At 53.9% G+C, this 15,800-nt stretch overlaps 3 protein-coding genes across 4 annotated transcripts; all 3 read left to right on the forward strand.

Moving 5' to 3' along the window:
- Positions 1–453: 453 nt before the first annotated feature.
- Positions 454–5,722, forward strand: MARS2 (methionyl-tRNA synthetase 2, mitochondrial). The gene has a single exon (XM_055817796.1). It carries the CDS (start codon positions 4,521–4,523, stop codon positions 5,670–5,672), a length of 1,152 nt encoding a protein of 383 aa, XP_055673771.1. The 5' UTR covers positions 454–4,520; the 3' UTR covers positions 5,673–5,722.
- A 2,088-nt stretch (positions 5,723–7,810) lies between these two features.
- Positions 7,811–12,080, forward strand: RAB33A (RAB33A, member RAS oncogene family). The gene is made up of 2 exons (XM_055817799.1): positions 7,811–8,150; positions 11,569–12,080. Exons 1-2 carry the CDS (start codon positions 7,929–7,931, stop codon positions 12,022–12,024), a joined length of 678 nt encoding a protein of 225 aa, XP_055673774.1. The 5' UTR covers positions 7,811–7,928; the 3' UTR covers positions 12,025–12,080.
- A 66-nt stretch (positions 12,081–12,146) lies between these two features.
- Positions 12,147–15,699, forward strand: RBMX2 (RNA binding motif protein X-linked 2). Of its 2 annotated transcripts, XM_055817798.1 has the most exons (6): positions 12,147–12,249; positions 12,337–12,452; positions 12,562–12,613; positions 12,682–12,811; positions 12,961–13,141; positions 14,756–15,699. In XM_055817798.1, the coding sequence occupies exons 1-6, from the start codon at positions 12,245–12,247 to the stop codon at positions 15,196–15,198; spliced, it is 927 nt and encodes a 308-aa protein (XP_055673773.1). In that variant the 5' UTR covers positions 12,147–12,244; the 3' UTR covers positions 15,199–15,699. The 2 variants fall into 2 exon arrangements, with proteins under 2 accessions (XP_055673773.1, XP_055673772.1); XM_055817797.1 differs by lacking the exon at positions 12,562–12,613 and having other exon boundaries at positions 12,615–12,811.
- Positions 15,700–15,800: the final 101 nt, after the last annotated feature.

Raw genomic sequence — 15,800 nt, forward strand, 5'->3', positions numbered from 1 at the left:
TGTGTCGCCAGGTCGTCCCCAAGGCCCGTGTCCCCGCGGGGGCGGGGGGGCAGGCCCCGCGCCCCCCGCCACGGCCCCCGCGGCACCCAGGCCTCTCTGCCGTTTCAGGGACCGATGAGCACGGGATGAAGATCCAACAGGCCGCGACCGCGGCAGGAACGTCGCCCTCGGAGCTCTGTGAGCGGGCCTCGGGCCTCTTCCGCCAGGCCTTGACCCAGGCCGCCGTCTCCTTCACCGACTTCACCCGCACGAGCGAGCCCCACCACCAGCAGGCAGTGCGCCATTTCTGGGGTGCCCTCCAGGATGGCGGGGCACTCTACAAAGGGTCTTACGAGGGCTGGTACTGCACTCCCGAGGAGTGCTTCCTGCCTGAGAGCCAGCTCGCTGAGCGCAGGGATGCCCAGGGACGCCTGTGCAGGGTGTCTTTGGAGACCGGCCATCAGGTAACAGCATGTGCACCATCCCGGTCAAGGGCAGCCACGCTTGTGGGAGGCACTGCACGCTCATCTGTCACTCTGGTCTGGCCACATTTGGGGGGGTTTAATGCTTCCTGTAGCCTTTTGTAGTTATCTCAGCAGAGACTCGCCAGTATTTCACAGAATGTCTCTTCCGTGTTTACAGTGGTATGTGGCTATGCAAGGGAGAGGTGCCAAAACCCCAACCGGTAGATGCACAGTTCAGCCGTGTGCTATGGGAGGGGCTCAGCTGCTGCTGGGTTCCATGGGCAGGTGGCCTAGAAGCAGCGTTTTAAAGCCATGATGAAATAAGTTGGCTGTGCAGAAGGATAAAAGATAAAACTGAGGTAGTTGTTGCGTGTCTGGAGTTTCAGACCTATTTGGTGAGACAATTCGGTTTGGCCTCTGGATGCTTTTCATCAATCTTGCTGCATGGGTTTCAGCCCTACATAAAACACCATAACATGGTCTGCCTGTGGTCTAGCCCAATGACTGAATAGCAGTGCAACCAGGAGTGTGGTACCTGACCAAGAGTCTCTCCACTGCTGCATTTTCTGTCAGGTGTTGGGAGTTACATGATTTAATCCAGTAGTTGCAGATAGTTGTGCCTCAGAGCTGAGCAGAGGTTATGCTCTTGTGATATTTGTATGGGGCTGGGGCGTTGGAGTATTGATTCACGCAGAAGGGGGTATGTTGGCAAATAATGTCTCTTGATAAAGCAGCTAATGTGGTTTAGGGGAAAGAGAAATTTCCAGGCAAAGAAATAATTCTTTAGAACTAAAATAGTAAGTGAAGCTTCAAAGTTAAATATACCCTGAGAACAGTTACTTGCCTTAGCTGCATAGCAAACTGTCCAAGAGAAACAGTAGCATACGTGGTACAGAGAAAATCTTGCAGGGTGGTGGAAAGAGATGGTAGGTGTTTTATCTCCAACCAAAGACAATTGGGTTGCTTGAGACACTGCTTGAGGGTTTTGTGAAGGAAAAGGGGGAGCTTACAACATGCCATAAAACCTGTACTTCTGTCAAGTGTCTGGTTTTTGGTGTCCAGTAGAGCCTGGGGGTGAAAAGCTCATCTTTAAATGATGTTCTTCAGGACTTCCTTGAACCCAGAGAGATCAGAGTCTGTTGTGTAGAAAATCATCTCCCTTCTTCACTCTGCTTATGTGCTTTTGTGTCCTTTAATGTGCAGAGAAGCTAGAGAGGAGCAAACCCCCAATGTGGTCAGGGTATGGAGCGCAGGCCTACAAGAGGTAGAGGGAACTGCACCAGTTTAATTTGGCAGACAGGATGCGAAGGGACAAGCTAATAGCAGACTGCACCTATGCACAGGGCAGTTAGAAAGAGCCCAAAGCCCTATGCTTGTCGGGGGTGCCAGGTGCTAGACCAAAGTAATGCTGCCACAAGCTGTGCTGCGCAGTCAGGCTGAGCATTAGGATAAGCTCTTCCCCCAGGAGGGTGGTGCAGTCATGGAGCAGGTCCCCAGCAATGTGGGGGAGCCCCAGCCTTGGGGTGTCCAGTCTTGGCTGGGTAAAGCTCCAGTCACCTTGGCTGGTGCCAGCCCTGCTGTGAGCAGGCTGTGGGGCTGGAGAGAGGTGGAGGGCCCACCCCACCTCTGCTGCTCTCATTTTATGGATTCATTCTGGTGTGGAGAGGTGGATTAGTTTACCTGTAGAGTGAGCAGATGCTCCTTTGCGGGACCAGGAACTGCACTGTTCTGTATTCACTGGAAGGGGAGCTGTATTTGTTGAAGTCATTGCTCAGGTCCAGCCAGGAGACAGTTGGTGCATGTGGCGCTGCAGGAATTCTCTTTCCAGTGAGGAAACGAGCTGGGAACTAACTGTCCACAGAGCATACTGAGAAAGCCCTGGGGAGGTTGGTGAAGAAGCTGAACCATGAGGCAGCAAAGCCAGCCAGCGGAATAATCCTGAGCTATATGAACAGGAGCAATGCCTGTTCAAGGGATGTGATTGTCCCCCTCTGCTCAGCACTCTAATGAGCATGTCTAGTTTCTGCATCCAGTTTTCCAGCCCGCAATACAGGAAACAGTTTAGAAACTGGAAGAAGTTCAGTGGAGGGCCACCATGATGGTTAGGATGCTGGAGCACTTGCCTTTTGGGGAGAGGCTGAGGGAACCGGCTTCTTCATCCATAGAGAAGACAAAATTTTGGGAGGCCCTAGTGGCAGAAGCTCCCCAATAGCTACGAGGAGGTCATCAAGGAGATGGAGCCAGGTTCTTTTAATGGTACATGGCAGGAGGATGAGAAAATGGGCTTAAGTTGAAACTCGAGAGGCTTAGACTGGATTTACAGAGAAACTTCTTTCCCATGAGAGCCAGGCAGCAGAACAGGCTGCCTGGGGAGGTTCTGCAGTCCTGCATCCTTAGAGGTTTTCAAGACATGCCTGGCTAAATCCCTGAGTAACTTGTTCTAACCCCACAGGTAACTGCTGTGAGTAGGAGGCTGGGCTCCTAAGGTCAGGCCTGTTTGAAGGTCAGGAGAGATGGCTCACAGATTTCTCTGCAGAGCAGATATTCCAGTAACTGTTCACAGGCAAGCCCTGAACGAAGACAATGGGTTTGCAGGTTGTTATAATTACTCTGCCCTTTATCAACCTGTCTGTATGCTCCAAGTTCTAACTTACTAGCTCTCAGGAGACAGCCTATTTCTAGTCTCTTTTGCCCTTCCCACTGAGGAGTTTTCTACTCACTTGTGAACCACCTTTCCTGCAGGTGGCTAGCTGATAGGTAGCCCAGCTCTTGTCACTGAGCAGATGACGCAACGTGAGCTCTTCAGAGCTAAACACCAGACTTGGTCAGAGTTTTGGACAAAATTGCAGATCCCACTTTGAGTTGGCTTTTGTGTCCTGACTTGTTACCAAAAGGATCACTGGATTGTGTAAAAGGGCATGTTGGAGGGAGGACATGGCACTGGCACTGGCTCTGTGTGAAGCATTACTACGGGACAGAACCCTGAGAGCTGGTACCCAGAGACTGAAAAAGGTTACAGAAAAACAAAGAATTTAGGGGGTGGGACCGAAACATTTTTGTCTAACTTGTTTATGATTTGTGTAGAGAAGAGTATTTCTTTTGGGGTGACCTTCTAATCAAGTAAGCAAAGGTGGTATTTGCTACTGGCTGCTACTGAAATTAGATAAATTAAACTACATTGTAAAGCAGTGTTGTACCATTAGGACTAATTATTCCTTAGGGCATCTCAGCTTGAGGTGAGGTAGGCTCTTTACTGCTTTTGTTGAGAGTGAAGTGCTTTCTGGCTCGGTCAGAAGTTACTGGGTTCAGTGTCAGACACTGAAACTCTCCTGTGTGATGCCAAAGCCTAAACTTTCTTATCTTAGAGCCTTATTTAGCTTTAAAAGGTAAGAATTCTTGACCTAGCCATAGATCTCTTGAGTGCCTTTACACAGCTTACTTATACCATATCTATGCAGAAATTTTTCATTAATGTAGCTAAATGTGTTGTTTAATGAATTTGAATGTATGGGAGAAGTGCTGCCAGTACATTAACATGATTATAGGCTACCAAAGTTAGTAACTAAGATGCACTGATGCTTCAAAAGAGGAAAAAGAGGAACACAGCACCTAGAAGAAAAGCAAAGGCATGCACCAGGATTGTTAGTAAGGCAGTAATTAACAATTATCATTTTGTCTTTTTATTATTTTCTACTATTACTGCAAAAAAAATCCTTACGAAGGTGTATTCTCGTCTCCCTAATTCTTGCCTGCTGAAAGATAAATCTGGCAGGTAGAAAGATATTGCTTTCCCTGGGGAATAAGCATCTTTAAAAGCAGAGTGATGAGCCATCCCAAATGCCTGAGTCCTGGGGAGCCCAGTGAGGTGGTGTCTGAGGAGAGGAAGTTTCAGCTAGTCACAGAAAGATCCCGGGGGCTTTACACATGGCAGGGAGCACACCCAAATGCAGAGGGAGCATGTGACAAACTCCACGCTGAGAATGCTGTATTCAGATTGTAAAACTTTGCAGAGCATTTGGGCTGTAATTCTTTTCTCTCCTACCTTCTCAGGTGCACTGGACCAAAGAGGAGAATTATATGTTCAGGCTCTCAGCGTTCCAGGATCCATTGCGGAATTGGCTCCGGGATAACCCACGCACCATTTCCCCTGACCCTTTCTACCAGCTCGTGCTTCACTGGCTGGAAGAGGACTTGCCAGACTTGTCTGTCTCTCGTGAGAGAAGCCGGCTGCAGTGGGGTATCCCTGTCCCCAGTGACTCAACACAAACTATTTATGTATGGGTAGATGCCTTGGTGAACTATCTGAGCGTGGTGGGCTACCCCGAGACACACGGCGAGTGGTGGCCTGCTGCACACCATGTTGTGGGCAAGGACATCCTCAAGTTTCACGCTGTCTACTGGCCAGCGCTGCTGATAGCAGCAGGGCTGGCTCCCCCTGAGCGAATCTTTGTGCACTCCCACTGGACTGTCCATGGGCAGAAGATGTCCAAAAGCCTGGGCAACGTGATTGATCCTTTTGCTTGTATCAGACAGTACACAGTAGATGGATTTAGGTACTTCCTGCTAAGGCAGGGTGTCCCTGAACGGGATTGTGACTATTATGATGAGAAGGTTGTTAAGCTAGTGAATTCAGAACTGGCAGATGCACTTGGGGGGCTTCTGAATCGGTCAACGGCCCTCAGCATTAACCCCAGCAACACTTACCCTTGTTTCTCACAGTCTTGTTTTCCAAATGTCTTGGATTACAGGGAGACAAAAGGCATGGGCAGGGCTTCTGCTGAAGACTATGAGTTCGTGGCATCTGTGGCTTCCCTGCCTCTGCAGGTGGCTAGTTATTTTGAAGGTTTCCAGATCTACAAGGCTTTAGAATGTATTGCCCTGTGTGTAAGGCAGACCAACAGTTTCTTCCAGAGACACAGGCCTTGGAAACTCAACCGAAAAGACCCTGCAGAGCAGCTGTGGCTTGACACCATCATCCACATTACGCTGGAATGTCTGCGTGTCTATGGGACTCTCCTCCAGCCCGTGATCCCACACACTGCAGACAGGTTGCTTTCCAGGCTGGGTGTTGAGCCAGAAGAGAGAGATCTCTCAAGTTTGACATTTCTGCCACGCTACAGTGGGAAGCTATGTCCCTTTGAAGGCAGACAGCTTGGACCTGACACCGGCATCTTATTTCACAGAGTAGAGAAGCCAAGACAGCAGCAGATAGAAACCAAGAAGCTGTAGTCTCTGACAACAGCTTCTGTAAATAAAAGCCTCTGGGAACTCCCAGAAAATGTTGTCTTTGTTAAAAGCATGTTCCTCCCATCTCTCAGTAGTAGTATGAAGTGAGTGAGTGGAAGACTGGACTGGACTGGGCAGGGCTGTGCTGTCCTGCCTAGGTGACCATTGTAGGTCTCTGCCTGATGTGGGACACATACACACTGGGGCAGATTGGTTGCATGTGCGGGGCTAAGAGCTAGGAAAGCTTGGGTAACACCTAATTAGTTAAGCTGGTAACAGAATGAACTGAAGACACAGCCTAGGATTTTAATATTGCTGCTTTTTTTCCCTGATGTATTTTACGGGATATAAAAAGTGGCTGAGGCAAATATTTATCATGCAGCTCTGTAATAGAGAGCCATCTTGCCTGTCTCCTACCTTCCTTCCTGGCCCCTTTACCTTGTCTTTTCTGATATAAGGAGTGCGTCAGGTGCTCTACTGAAAGCATTTTAAACATGAATGTGGCAGCCAGTCTGCTTAGCAGTCTCTTCCAGAGACAGCAGCTCCCGAGCTTGCCTGCTTGCGATCCCTCCCTACCCTTCAAGGCTGAGTCTCCAGTAGGATCAAACCACCCCTGAGGAAGGACAGGGTCTTTCTTTCAAGGGCCTTCTCAGTGTTCCTAATCCCACAGAGAAAGGGCTGAGCAGCAGTTCTGCAGCTGCTGTCCTGGTCTCAACTTCGCCCCGTGGGGTTTTGGCCAGGCCAGAAGTAGCTGGGGACAGTCAGAAATGGTTTCCTTGTAACGTCTTTGGGGGACAGTCCAAATGGATCTGTCGGGTCCATCAGGTGAGCTTCCTTTGTGGGCCAAAACTTTAGTCCAGCTGATGTCTATGTGTGCCTTGGAGAGGATCCCTTCTGTGTGACTGCTCTTTATGCTGGAGGTGCTCCAGTGACCCAGGGTGGTTCAGCAGTTGAATGGGTGGTCTCACTCGGCTGTGTAGACCTGCAGACGAGCAAAACTGGGAAGGGAGGATCTGTTTCAGGCCCAAACTCAGCTTTATGAGGCTTTTCCACCTGCTGCATGATTTATTGCATCCTCTTTGTTTCATTTCAGTGCTGCTGGAAGGAGGCAGCTGGGCCCTGGTACCCTGGGGCAGTTGTGACTATGTGGGGACCTCTGGTAAATCCTTCCCAGCTTTTGGCTGCTCCAGTTCCTATCAAGTGCCTGCACTGTAGGAGTCCTCTTGTATCAGGAGGCAGTTTTGGGGGGCTGTGTCACCAGGGGCAGCAGGAGCAGCACGGGCCCCCTCAGAGCTCTGTGAGGTTCTGCAGACACAGTGAAGGGCAGAATGTGCCGCTTCTCCCTCGTGTTGCTCTTCTGGTTCTCCTCGATGCCTATCCTGTGCTGGCAGCATGCTGGCTGGACTGTTTGAGGTTGCCCACGAGAAGAAAGACGGCCCCCTCAGTCCCTTCCTGCGGGGGTAATCCTCCTCCCCTGGGTGGTGTTACCCTGGTACCCCTCCCGCCTGCGTGCATGTTTCACACTACAGGCCACCATGCCCTTGTGCCGTGGGTGCTGGCTCCCAGCGCAGGCAGAGGCACCTGCTGCCCTGCTCCACCCATGAGGGACAGGGACAAGAGAGAGACCCCATCCTGTTCCCCATCATGTCTGGTGCTGGCAGCAGCAGGCGGCAGCGCCATCGCAGCCCCGGGCAGCCGGGAGTGGAGGCCCAACTCATCTCGAAGCAGGAGCTGCTGCGCATCCCGCTGCCAGCGCGGGCAGCCCCATCGGTGCCAGAGCACCCACGCGCTGCCCGCACGGGGCTGCTCTGCACGCCGGCGTGCCCCCACGGCATACGGCAGGAGCCCGAGAGTGGCCCCGGAGTCGCACATCGCGGTGGCAGCGAGCGCACTGGCAGAGCCCGACTTTGGGCGTGTGGGCGCTCGTGTCCCCCGGTGCCGGGTCCCGCCCCGCATTGCTCCCGCCAGCGCCCTCGGGCTGGCCTCGGCCCTCCCGGGAGGAGCCCGATCCCTGCCCGCCTGCGGGGCCAGTCTGTGCCCGCGGGCTGCGGTGCCGAGCCCATGGCCGTGTCACCCCCCCCGGTGCCCCGGCGGGTCCCCGCAGCCCAGGGCCCGTCGGGGACAGCAGGTGGCGTTGTGCCGCGGGGCGGGGCCGTGCCGGTGCCGGTGCCGGGGCGCGGGGCGGGGCCGTGCCGGTGCCGGTGCCGGGGCGCGGGGCGGTGCGGCCCCATGAGGCGGTGAGGGCGGCGGCGGCGCGGGATGGCGGCGGGCGGCGGCGGGCGGCCGCCGGGCCCCGACTCCTCGCTGGAGCCCTACGTGCAGACCCGCATCTTTAAGATCATCGTGATCGGAGACTCCAACGTGGGCAAGACGTGCCTGACTTTCCGCTTCTGCGGGGGCACCTTCCCCGACAAGACCGAGGCCACCATCGGCGTGGACTTCCGCGAGAAGACGGTGGAGATCGAGGGGGAGCGTATAAAGGTGGGCCGCGGCAGCACCCGCAGCGGGCCTGGGTAGCCAAGGCAGCCTGCCCCTGCCCCTGCCCCAGCCCCAGCCCCTGCCAGCGCCTCTCGGCAGCTTTTCTGTCTCCAGCTCACGCCGAGGGTGGGGAACCGGGGGAGGCTTCTGGTCCCCGTGCTGCAGAGACGCTTTCTTAACCCGTCGCTGCTGCACTGTCGCTATTTATGGGGTTTGCTGGAGCCTGCAGGTAGCCTGAAACGATAGTTTGGGGTGAAACGCTGCTGTCTTCCTGCTCTCCCAACATAACCGGGTCCTGAAAGCATCAGGGTGGCCTCCAGCTTCAGGAGCTGGGCTGTAAGAGGCAAAGCTGCAGGGGAGCTGGGCGAAGGAGCTGCATGCAGAAACCAATGCATTTTCAGGGGAGCAGATGGTGGTAGGCTGGCAGTGGCTGCACTGGAAGGCTGGGAGCTTGCATGAGCTGGTTGCAGCGGGCTTGGCAGCTGTGATATTAACGCTGAGAAATGCTGTCAGCGAGTACTGGGAGGGTGCTATTTCAGCAGAACTAGAGTAGGATGAATTTGTTGTGCAAAGGCCAGCATGACACCTCTAAGAAATGCATCAGCCCAAACATGAAGAGCTGGCTGATATGTCAGAGTAAATCTGCAGATCAACAGCAGCTGGTAGGAAGCGGCCTGGGGAGACAGTCTGCAACTGAGTTTGGCCTCCCCGGTTAGGTGGATCAGCACTTACAGCCATCTGTATGTAAGACTGACTGCCAGAAGAAGCAAATATTGTTATTTTGCTGACAGATGGGTGATCAAAAGTTGAGGGACTAATCATAATGGAATTAGAGCGACTGTTGATGGGTAAGAACTTCCGTTGTGCTTTTAAACTGCCCATGAACGTTATTCTCTCTCTCTCCTGTAAGAGGAGAGGTGCTCAACTCCACACACACACACACACACACACTCACCCCTCCACCACCCCGCCGCCTTCCCCAGCCCTATCCAACAGCACACAGGTATGTTATTGTAAGCTGTTGTGCAGGCTGGCATGAAGCCTGTCTTACTGCCACTGGTTTGAAAAGGTTGCCAGGCTTTCTACCTTTAGATATTATTTGTGCTCCAGCAGGCAGGAGTGGGAGGCAGTGCAGCAAATTGGCCTTTTCCTGGGACCACACATCCAGGAGGGGAGGTGATCACTGGGAGAAGTGCCCTCCTTCTCCTGCTGTGCTCAGGTGGAAGAGCCCAGGAGAGACCAGCAGGGAAATGAGTGAGGAACAGCTCTTCCTTGCCAGCATTTTTTTCCACTCTGAAAGACTCTGGGGCAGGCACTGTCTCTGTGGGATACAGGATGATTTGGATTAACTTCAGACACTTGTTTGGAAATTGTCAGTTCCAGGCTTCAAGACGTTACCTACAAGGGCCACTAGAACTTGTAGAGTCACAGACTAACAGTGAAGTGTGGGTTGGAAGGCACCTCTGGAAGTAATTTGCTCCAGCCTCCCTGCTGAAGCAGGGCAATCCAGAGCTGAGTGCCCAGGACCATGGCCGGATGGCTTTTGAATATCTCTAAGGATGGAGGCTCCACAGCCTCCCTGGGCAGCCTGTGCCAGTCCTTGGTCGTCCTCACAGTGAGAGGTGTTTCCTGATGTTTGGAGGCAACCTGCTGTGTTTCAGTGTGTGCCCATGGCATCTGGTCTTGGCATTGGGCACCACTGAAAAGAGCCAGGCTCCATCCTCTTTGTAGTCTCCCTTCAGGTATCTATACACATTGGTAAGATTTCCCTCCACCCCGAGCCTTCTCTTCTTCAGGCTCAATAGTCCTAGCTCTCTCAGTCTTTCACCAATACGAGAGACACTCCAGTTCCTTCATCATTTTTGTGGCCCTTCACTAGACTCTCTCCAGTCCATGCCTCTTCTGTACCGGGAAGCCCAGAACTGAACACAGCACTCCAGGTGCAGCCTCACCAGCACTGAATAAAGAGGATGCATCACCTCCTTTGGCCTGCTGGCAATACTTTGTTTAATGCAGCCCAGGATACCATTCACCGCCCTTGCTGCAAGGGCATGCTGCTGGCTCGTGTTCAGCCTGGTGTCCATCAGGGCCCCCAAGTCCTTTTTCTGCAAAGCTGCTTTCCAGCTGGGTGGTCCCCAGCACACACTGGTGCCTGGAGTTGTTCCTCCCCAGGGGCAGGACTTGGCGTTTCTGTGTTGAGCTTCATGACTTTCCTGTTAGTGCATTTCTCCAGCCTGTTGAGGTTCCTCTGGATGGCAGCACAACCATCCCTCATCCTAGCCATGCTCCTCCCAGTGTGGTGTCATGGAACGCTTGCTGAGGGTGCAGTCTGTCCTGCCATCCCGATCACAAATGAAGGTGTTGAACAGGACTGGCTCCACTATTGACCCCTTGGGTACATTGCTAGTTAGTTACCAGTGTTCAACTAGACTTTGTCTCTGATCACAACTTTCTAGGCCCAGACATTCAGCCAGTTTCCAGTCCACCTCGCTGTCTGCTCATCCAGGGCAGGAGCTTGTCTCCTCTGTCACCTGGGTTGGGAAGTGGCCATCAGTGTTTTCCATGAACCTCCTGGATTGCTTGTGCCCTGCTGCATTGTCCTTCCAGCAGCTGTAAGGGTTGTTCAAGTCCTCCATGAGGACCAGGGCCTGCAAATGTGAGGCTGCTCCTCTCTGTCTGTGGAGCGCCTCATCTGCTTGTTCTTCCTGGTCAGGTGGCCTATAGCAGACACCCCCTAAAATATCACCCATACCGGTCTGCTCTTTAATCTTCACCCACCAGCCCTCATTTGGCTTCTCACCCATCGCCACATAGAACATTGTGCCTTCCTGCTGCTCTCTCACGCAAAGGGTTCCTCCCCCTCCTCATCTTCTCTTTGCCCTGACTTCTCTGTACATACCACTGTGTAATAGTCAGGGCTCTCTCATATGGTGTAGGATTAGGTGGACAAACGTCCTGATCTGGCTTAAGAATGTTTGTGAAATGAGAAGCGCTTTGTGTGTTTTGTTTCTGTGGTGGGGATGGTGGTTAAAGTACATTGGGATGAGGATGAGAAGCTGGAGCAGTGCTCCCTGAATGAAAGTGCTGACATGATCTCTCTTGCTAGATAAGGTGGGCTTGCTTGGTTGCATCACACAGGCACATGCACTGCCACACACAGCCTTGGGCACTGTCAGTTTAGCCCCAAAAGCTTGTGGAACTCATCTGTGGATCCAGGTTTGTCTAGTAAGAGATTGCCTCTCTCTGCAAGGCTCACCTTGCCTGCACCCTGCCTGAGGGCAGTGGCACCGCTATCAGAGACAGAGCAGCCAGAAGCCCCCCTGCATCTTCCTGCAGGGAACTGGAGAAGCCAGCCCGCGCCTCACGCAGCAGGCCCTGCCCCGGGGTGGGTGCTCCTGCAGCCTTCTTTCTTGTTTCCTAGGTGCAAGTGTGGGACACAGCTGGCCAGGAGAGGTTTCGGAAGAGCATGGTAGAGCACTACTACCGCAACGTGCATGCTGTCGTCTTCGTTTATGATGTCACAAAGATGACCTCCTTCACCAACCTCAAGACATGGATCGAGGAGTGCAACGGGCACGCAGTGCCCCCCCTTGTCCCCAGGGTGCTTGTTGGGAATAAGTGTGACTTGAAAGACCTGATCCAAGTGCCATCCAGCATGGCCCTGAAGTTTGCTGATGCTCACAACATGCTTTTATTTGAGACCTCGGCCAAGGACCCTAAGGAGAGCCAGAACGTAGATGCCATTTTCATGTGTCTGGCCTGCCGGCTGAAGGCCCAGCGGTCACTGCCCTGCCGGGACCTGGAGGGGTGGCCGGGCCAGGCCCGCAGGCTGGAGCCAACGCACAACGCCAGCGGTAAAAACTCCTGCCCGTGCTGAGCGGGGCTCCCGCCGGCCTCTGTCACGGTCACCCCAATAAAGTCTCTGCGGCTCCAGTCAGCTCTGGGTGTTGCTTTGCGCGGCTCGGCCCGGCTCGGCTCCGTCCGGAACGCTCGGCTCGGCTCGGCTCGGCTCGGCTCGGCTCGGCTCGGCTGGGGGGAGGGGCGGAGCGTGGCGCGCATGCGCGGAGCCGGGCGCACGCGCAGCGTGCCCCGCCGCTATGAAGTAGGTCTGAGGGACGCGGAGGGAGGGGAGGCCGGCCGGTGGGTCCGGCCGCGGCCCTCCCGGTGCTGACGGTGCCCTCGCCCTCAGCCCCCTGACGAAGGTGAAGCTGATCAACGAGCTGAACGCGCGGGAGGCGGAGCTGGGCGTGCAGGAGGCGGTCTCGTGGCACGCGGAGTACAAGGACAGCGCCTGGATCTTCGTCGGTACGGGCCGGGCCGGCGCGCGGGGTGGTGGGGCCGTGGCCAGGCCTGGGCCTGGGCCTGGGCCTGGCCGGGGCCGGGGCCCCCTTCCCTCCTCACCCTCTCCCCGCAGGTGGGCTGCACTACGAGCTGACGGAGGGGGATGTCATCTGTGTGTTTTCGCAGTAAGTACCGCAGCCCCCCGGCCCGATGTGTCCCTGCCGCTGCCTCGGGTGCTAAGAGTGTGTTGCAGGTACGGGGAGGTTGTCAACATTAACCTGGTGCGGGACAAGAAGACTGGAAAGTCCAAAGGCTTTTGCTTTCTGTGCTATGAGGACCAGAGGAGCACCATTCTGGCAGTTGATAACTTCAATGGGATCAAGGTGAGCGAAGCAGCCTGGGATGCAAGTCCTGCCTGCTGTGACTCCCCAGGTGCTGCCTCACATCAAATGGGAGCCCCAATTGCGTGGGCTGCTGGCAGCCTGCAGGAGGTTAGTGTGTGCCATTGATAACAGCATGACTCCTCTTGTAGATCAAAGGAAGGACGATTCGAGTGGACCACGTGGCCAACTATCGCCCCCCCAAAGAGTCCGATGACTTGGATGATGTGACAAAAGCCCTGCATGCAAAGGGTTGTGGAGTTAAAACGCCACCTCATACGTCATCCGATTCCTTGTCGGAAGATGATGATGTGCCCATAAAAAAGCAAAAAGGTGAGGTGTGTTCCTGCTAGTCTTGATCCTAGGTGGGAGTGTCTGCGCAGAGCCCTCTGCCTTGCAGGGGCCATTTGCTCAGGGGAGTGCCAAGGACAGGTGTGCTCTTGAAAAGAGCCACAGTCCTATTGACCAGACTTTACTTTGTGATCTCCTGGGGGGTATCTAAGTGCCTGTGTTTAGCCCTTATCCATGAATATCCTTCCCCAGCCTCTGAAGAGCTGTATCTTGCAGACAGTAGCACTTTTCCTGGAAAAAAGCCTGCCAGGCTGCAGGGGGGGAGCAGTGTTGTGGGTAAATGGGAAGAGGGAAGGCTTAGGAAAAGTATCACTTAGTCTGAAAATCTGGATGCTGCTACTGGAGGAGTAGAGCACTGTAGATGATGCAATGACCATCATGTGGCCTATGCAAATTGAATAGAACGTAAACCAGGCTGGTCTAGATGAGATTCTTTGGAAACTAAAGGCAGAGGAGGTCAGTAGGGCCTTGGACTAGGTGACCCTTAAAGGTCCCTTCCAACCCCAACTATTGCATGATTCTGTGAAAGGCAGACCTAAAAGTGCAGCATAAAATAAACAATCTGAGTGCCTGAATATCTCATGTTCTCAGCGGATGCAGCAGGATTTGTTGCTCTACATCTTTCAGAAGAAAACATAAAGCTGTAAAATATATCCAAAGTGGTCTTGGAATGTGCTGTTTAAAGGACCAGCCTGTGCAGCTATACTGATGGATTTTTAAGAAGACAGGGTTTTTTCCACCTGTGTAGCAGAGATCTTGGAAAGTTGCACTAGTCAGAGCCAAAAGGGTGATAGAAGCAGTGACTTGCAGTAGGAGCTGCTTACTATGGCTTGCTGACAAGATGGGTTGTAAATCCCAGGATGAGCCAGTTAGGTGGGGTGGGGGGGTCTGTTCTGAAATCAGCTTGGAGCTCACTGCATGGCATGCAGAGCAACCATCCCTCCTGCAGCCTGGGCTCTGCCTGTGACGAGTGGGGATTAGCAGCAGGTATTTGGAGCTACAACTGAGCCCTTGTGCCATTGGGGTTTGAGACCTGTCTTGACTGTGCTTTGTTGAGAGGAGCTCGGCACTGTGCGTGGAGGACACAGGATGGATGGGTACTTAGCATGGGGTGGTGGGGCCTGCCAGTACAGCTAGGGTCCTGGTTTGAGAGGAGGGTTGGAGGAAAGAAAATTGGCAACAAAACTAAGGGTGGGGATAAGTTGTTGCTCCAAAGTGCTGAAGAGATGCACAAAAATGAGAGAGGGAACAGAGTGAAGAGGGAAAAGAATCATTGGATCTGGAGAAGAGGATTTCCATAGGGTGGACGGATCACGATGTTCTTACTGTGTGGGTGTTACTGAGGAAAGAGAATGAAAGGAAGGTGTTCAATACTCGGGGCTGTGTTGAAGTGCACAAGGGCAGCCTGGCTGGGAGGAAGATGATGTGAATGTTAAAGATGAATGGCTGAAGCTGGAGGAGGAAAGTGTTAGGGTTGGAAGCGAGATAGGATCTCTCTGAGGGGGGGAAACAGGCTGTGAGGCTTGGGTGGAGGGTGGCAAGCTGAGGTGGTGCTTGCAGGACTGTCTATCCCAAAAGACAAACCTTGTATTTCAGATAAGGAGAAAAGCAGACAGGAGCAGCGCAAGCAGAGCTCACAGGCTGTGAAGAGGGTGGTGTCCGCAGAGGAGGCACATCCCAGAATCAAGATTAAGAAGGAGAAGGAGGACCCTGCCTATGATCGCTACGCCAGTGGGAGCCAGCAGCCCTGGAAGGGCTCTGAGAGAAAGCCTGTGAGCAAGATGCAGCGAGAAGATGAAGAGCGGAGGCACCAGAGGCCTTCTGAGAGAAGAGGGGAAAAGAGCTGCCAGAACCAGAGGGGACAAAGTGGTTTGTGGGAAGAGAGGGAGAAGAGAGAGGAGGCTGGTAGGAAGGGCGGGGGGCACAGCAGCTGGCGAGAAGAGTGTCCCGAAGGAGGCAGATCCTGGGAGCGCAGTGCCAGAGAGCCCCATCCCAAGCACAGGGAGCGGGGCTCTGTGAGAGGCTCCAGCCGCTGCTGAGTACTCTTGGGGGCCGGGAGAGGCCCCAAGCCTGCCCAGAATCCCACTTGGGGCATCCCTGTGCCTCTTGGTGGGCACCACGGCTGGACTGTTTGCCTCCTGCAGCTTCCGTGGGATTTCTTGTTCCATCCTTGGATGGGGCTGTCCTCACTGCCCATGCTGTGCACCAGGGTGTGAGTTTTGTTGCCTCCATGCAGTGTTGGGCTCGCAGGGTTGCTGGGACACTGTGCTGTGGCTTGAAGCTGGGAGCGGCAGGACGTCTCCTTCCCAAAACCACCCTGTCCCATCAGTCATGGTGGGGGTGTTCCGCTCTTGCACTGCAGGGAGATACCGGCGAGTGCCTTGTTGGCCTCCCACCTTTGGGTCTTGAGTCAATCCCAGCATTTCTCCTGGCTTCTGCGATGGACCTGGTGAGCTGTGCTGCCGTGTCAGGGTGATTTACTCGTTTTTGTTTGTTGTGGATTTTTTTTAAATGCTTCTTAATAAAAAGTTACCTGTTTAGCAGCGTGCCCTGGGCATGGTGTTTCCACCTCTCGGTGATGGCAGATGGCGCGTGGTTCCCCAAACGCTTCGTTCGGGCTGGTTTGACCCGAAAACCACGG

Source organism: Falco peregrinus, chromosome 13 (genome assembly GCF_023634155.1).
Source record: "Falco peregrinus isolate bFalPer1 chromosome 13, bFalPer1.pri, whole genome shotgun sequence".
NCBI lineage: Eukaryota > Metazoa > Chordata > Aves > Falconiformes > Falconidae > Falco > Falco peregrinus.

Excerpts from the sequence above, each read along its gene's own strand:
- MARS2 (XM_055817796.1), top strand. The coding sequence starts at position 4,521 with ATGTTCAGGCTCTCAGCGTTCCAGGATCCATTGCGGAATTGGCTCCGG.
- RAB33A (XM_055817799.1), top strand. The coding sequence starts at position 7,929 with ATGGCGGCGGGCGGCGGCGGGCGGCCGCCGGGCCCCGACTCCTCGCTG. Across the intron at positions 8,151-11,568 it reads TCGAGGGGGAGCGTATAAAG|GTGCAAGTGTGGGACACAGC; the intron begins GTGGGCCGCGGC and ends CTTGTTTCCTAG.
- RBMX2 (XM_055817797.1), top strand. Across the intron at positions 12,453-12,614 it reads CAGCGCCTGGATCTTCGTCG|TAAGTACCGCAGCCCCCCGG; the intron begins GTACGGGCCGGG and ends GTGTTTTCGCAG. Across the intron at positions 13,142-14,755 it reads GCCCATAAAAAAGCAAAAAG|ATAAGGAGAAAAGCAGACAG; the intron begins GTGAGGTGTGTT and ends CTTGTATTTCAG.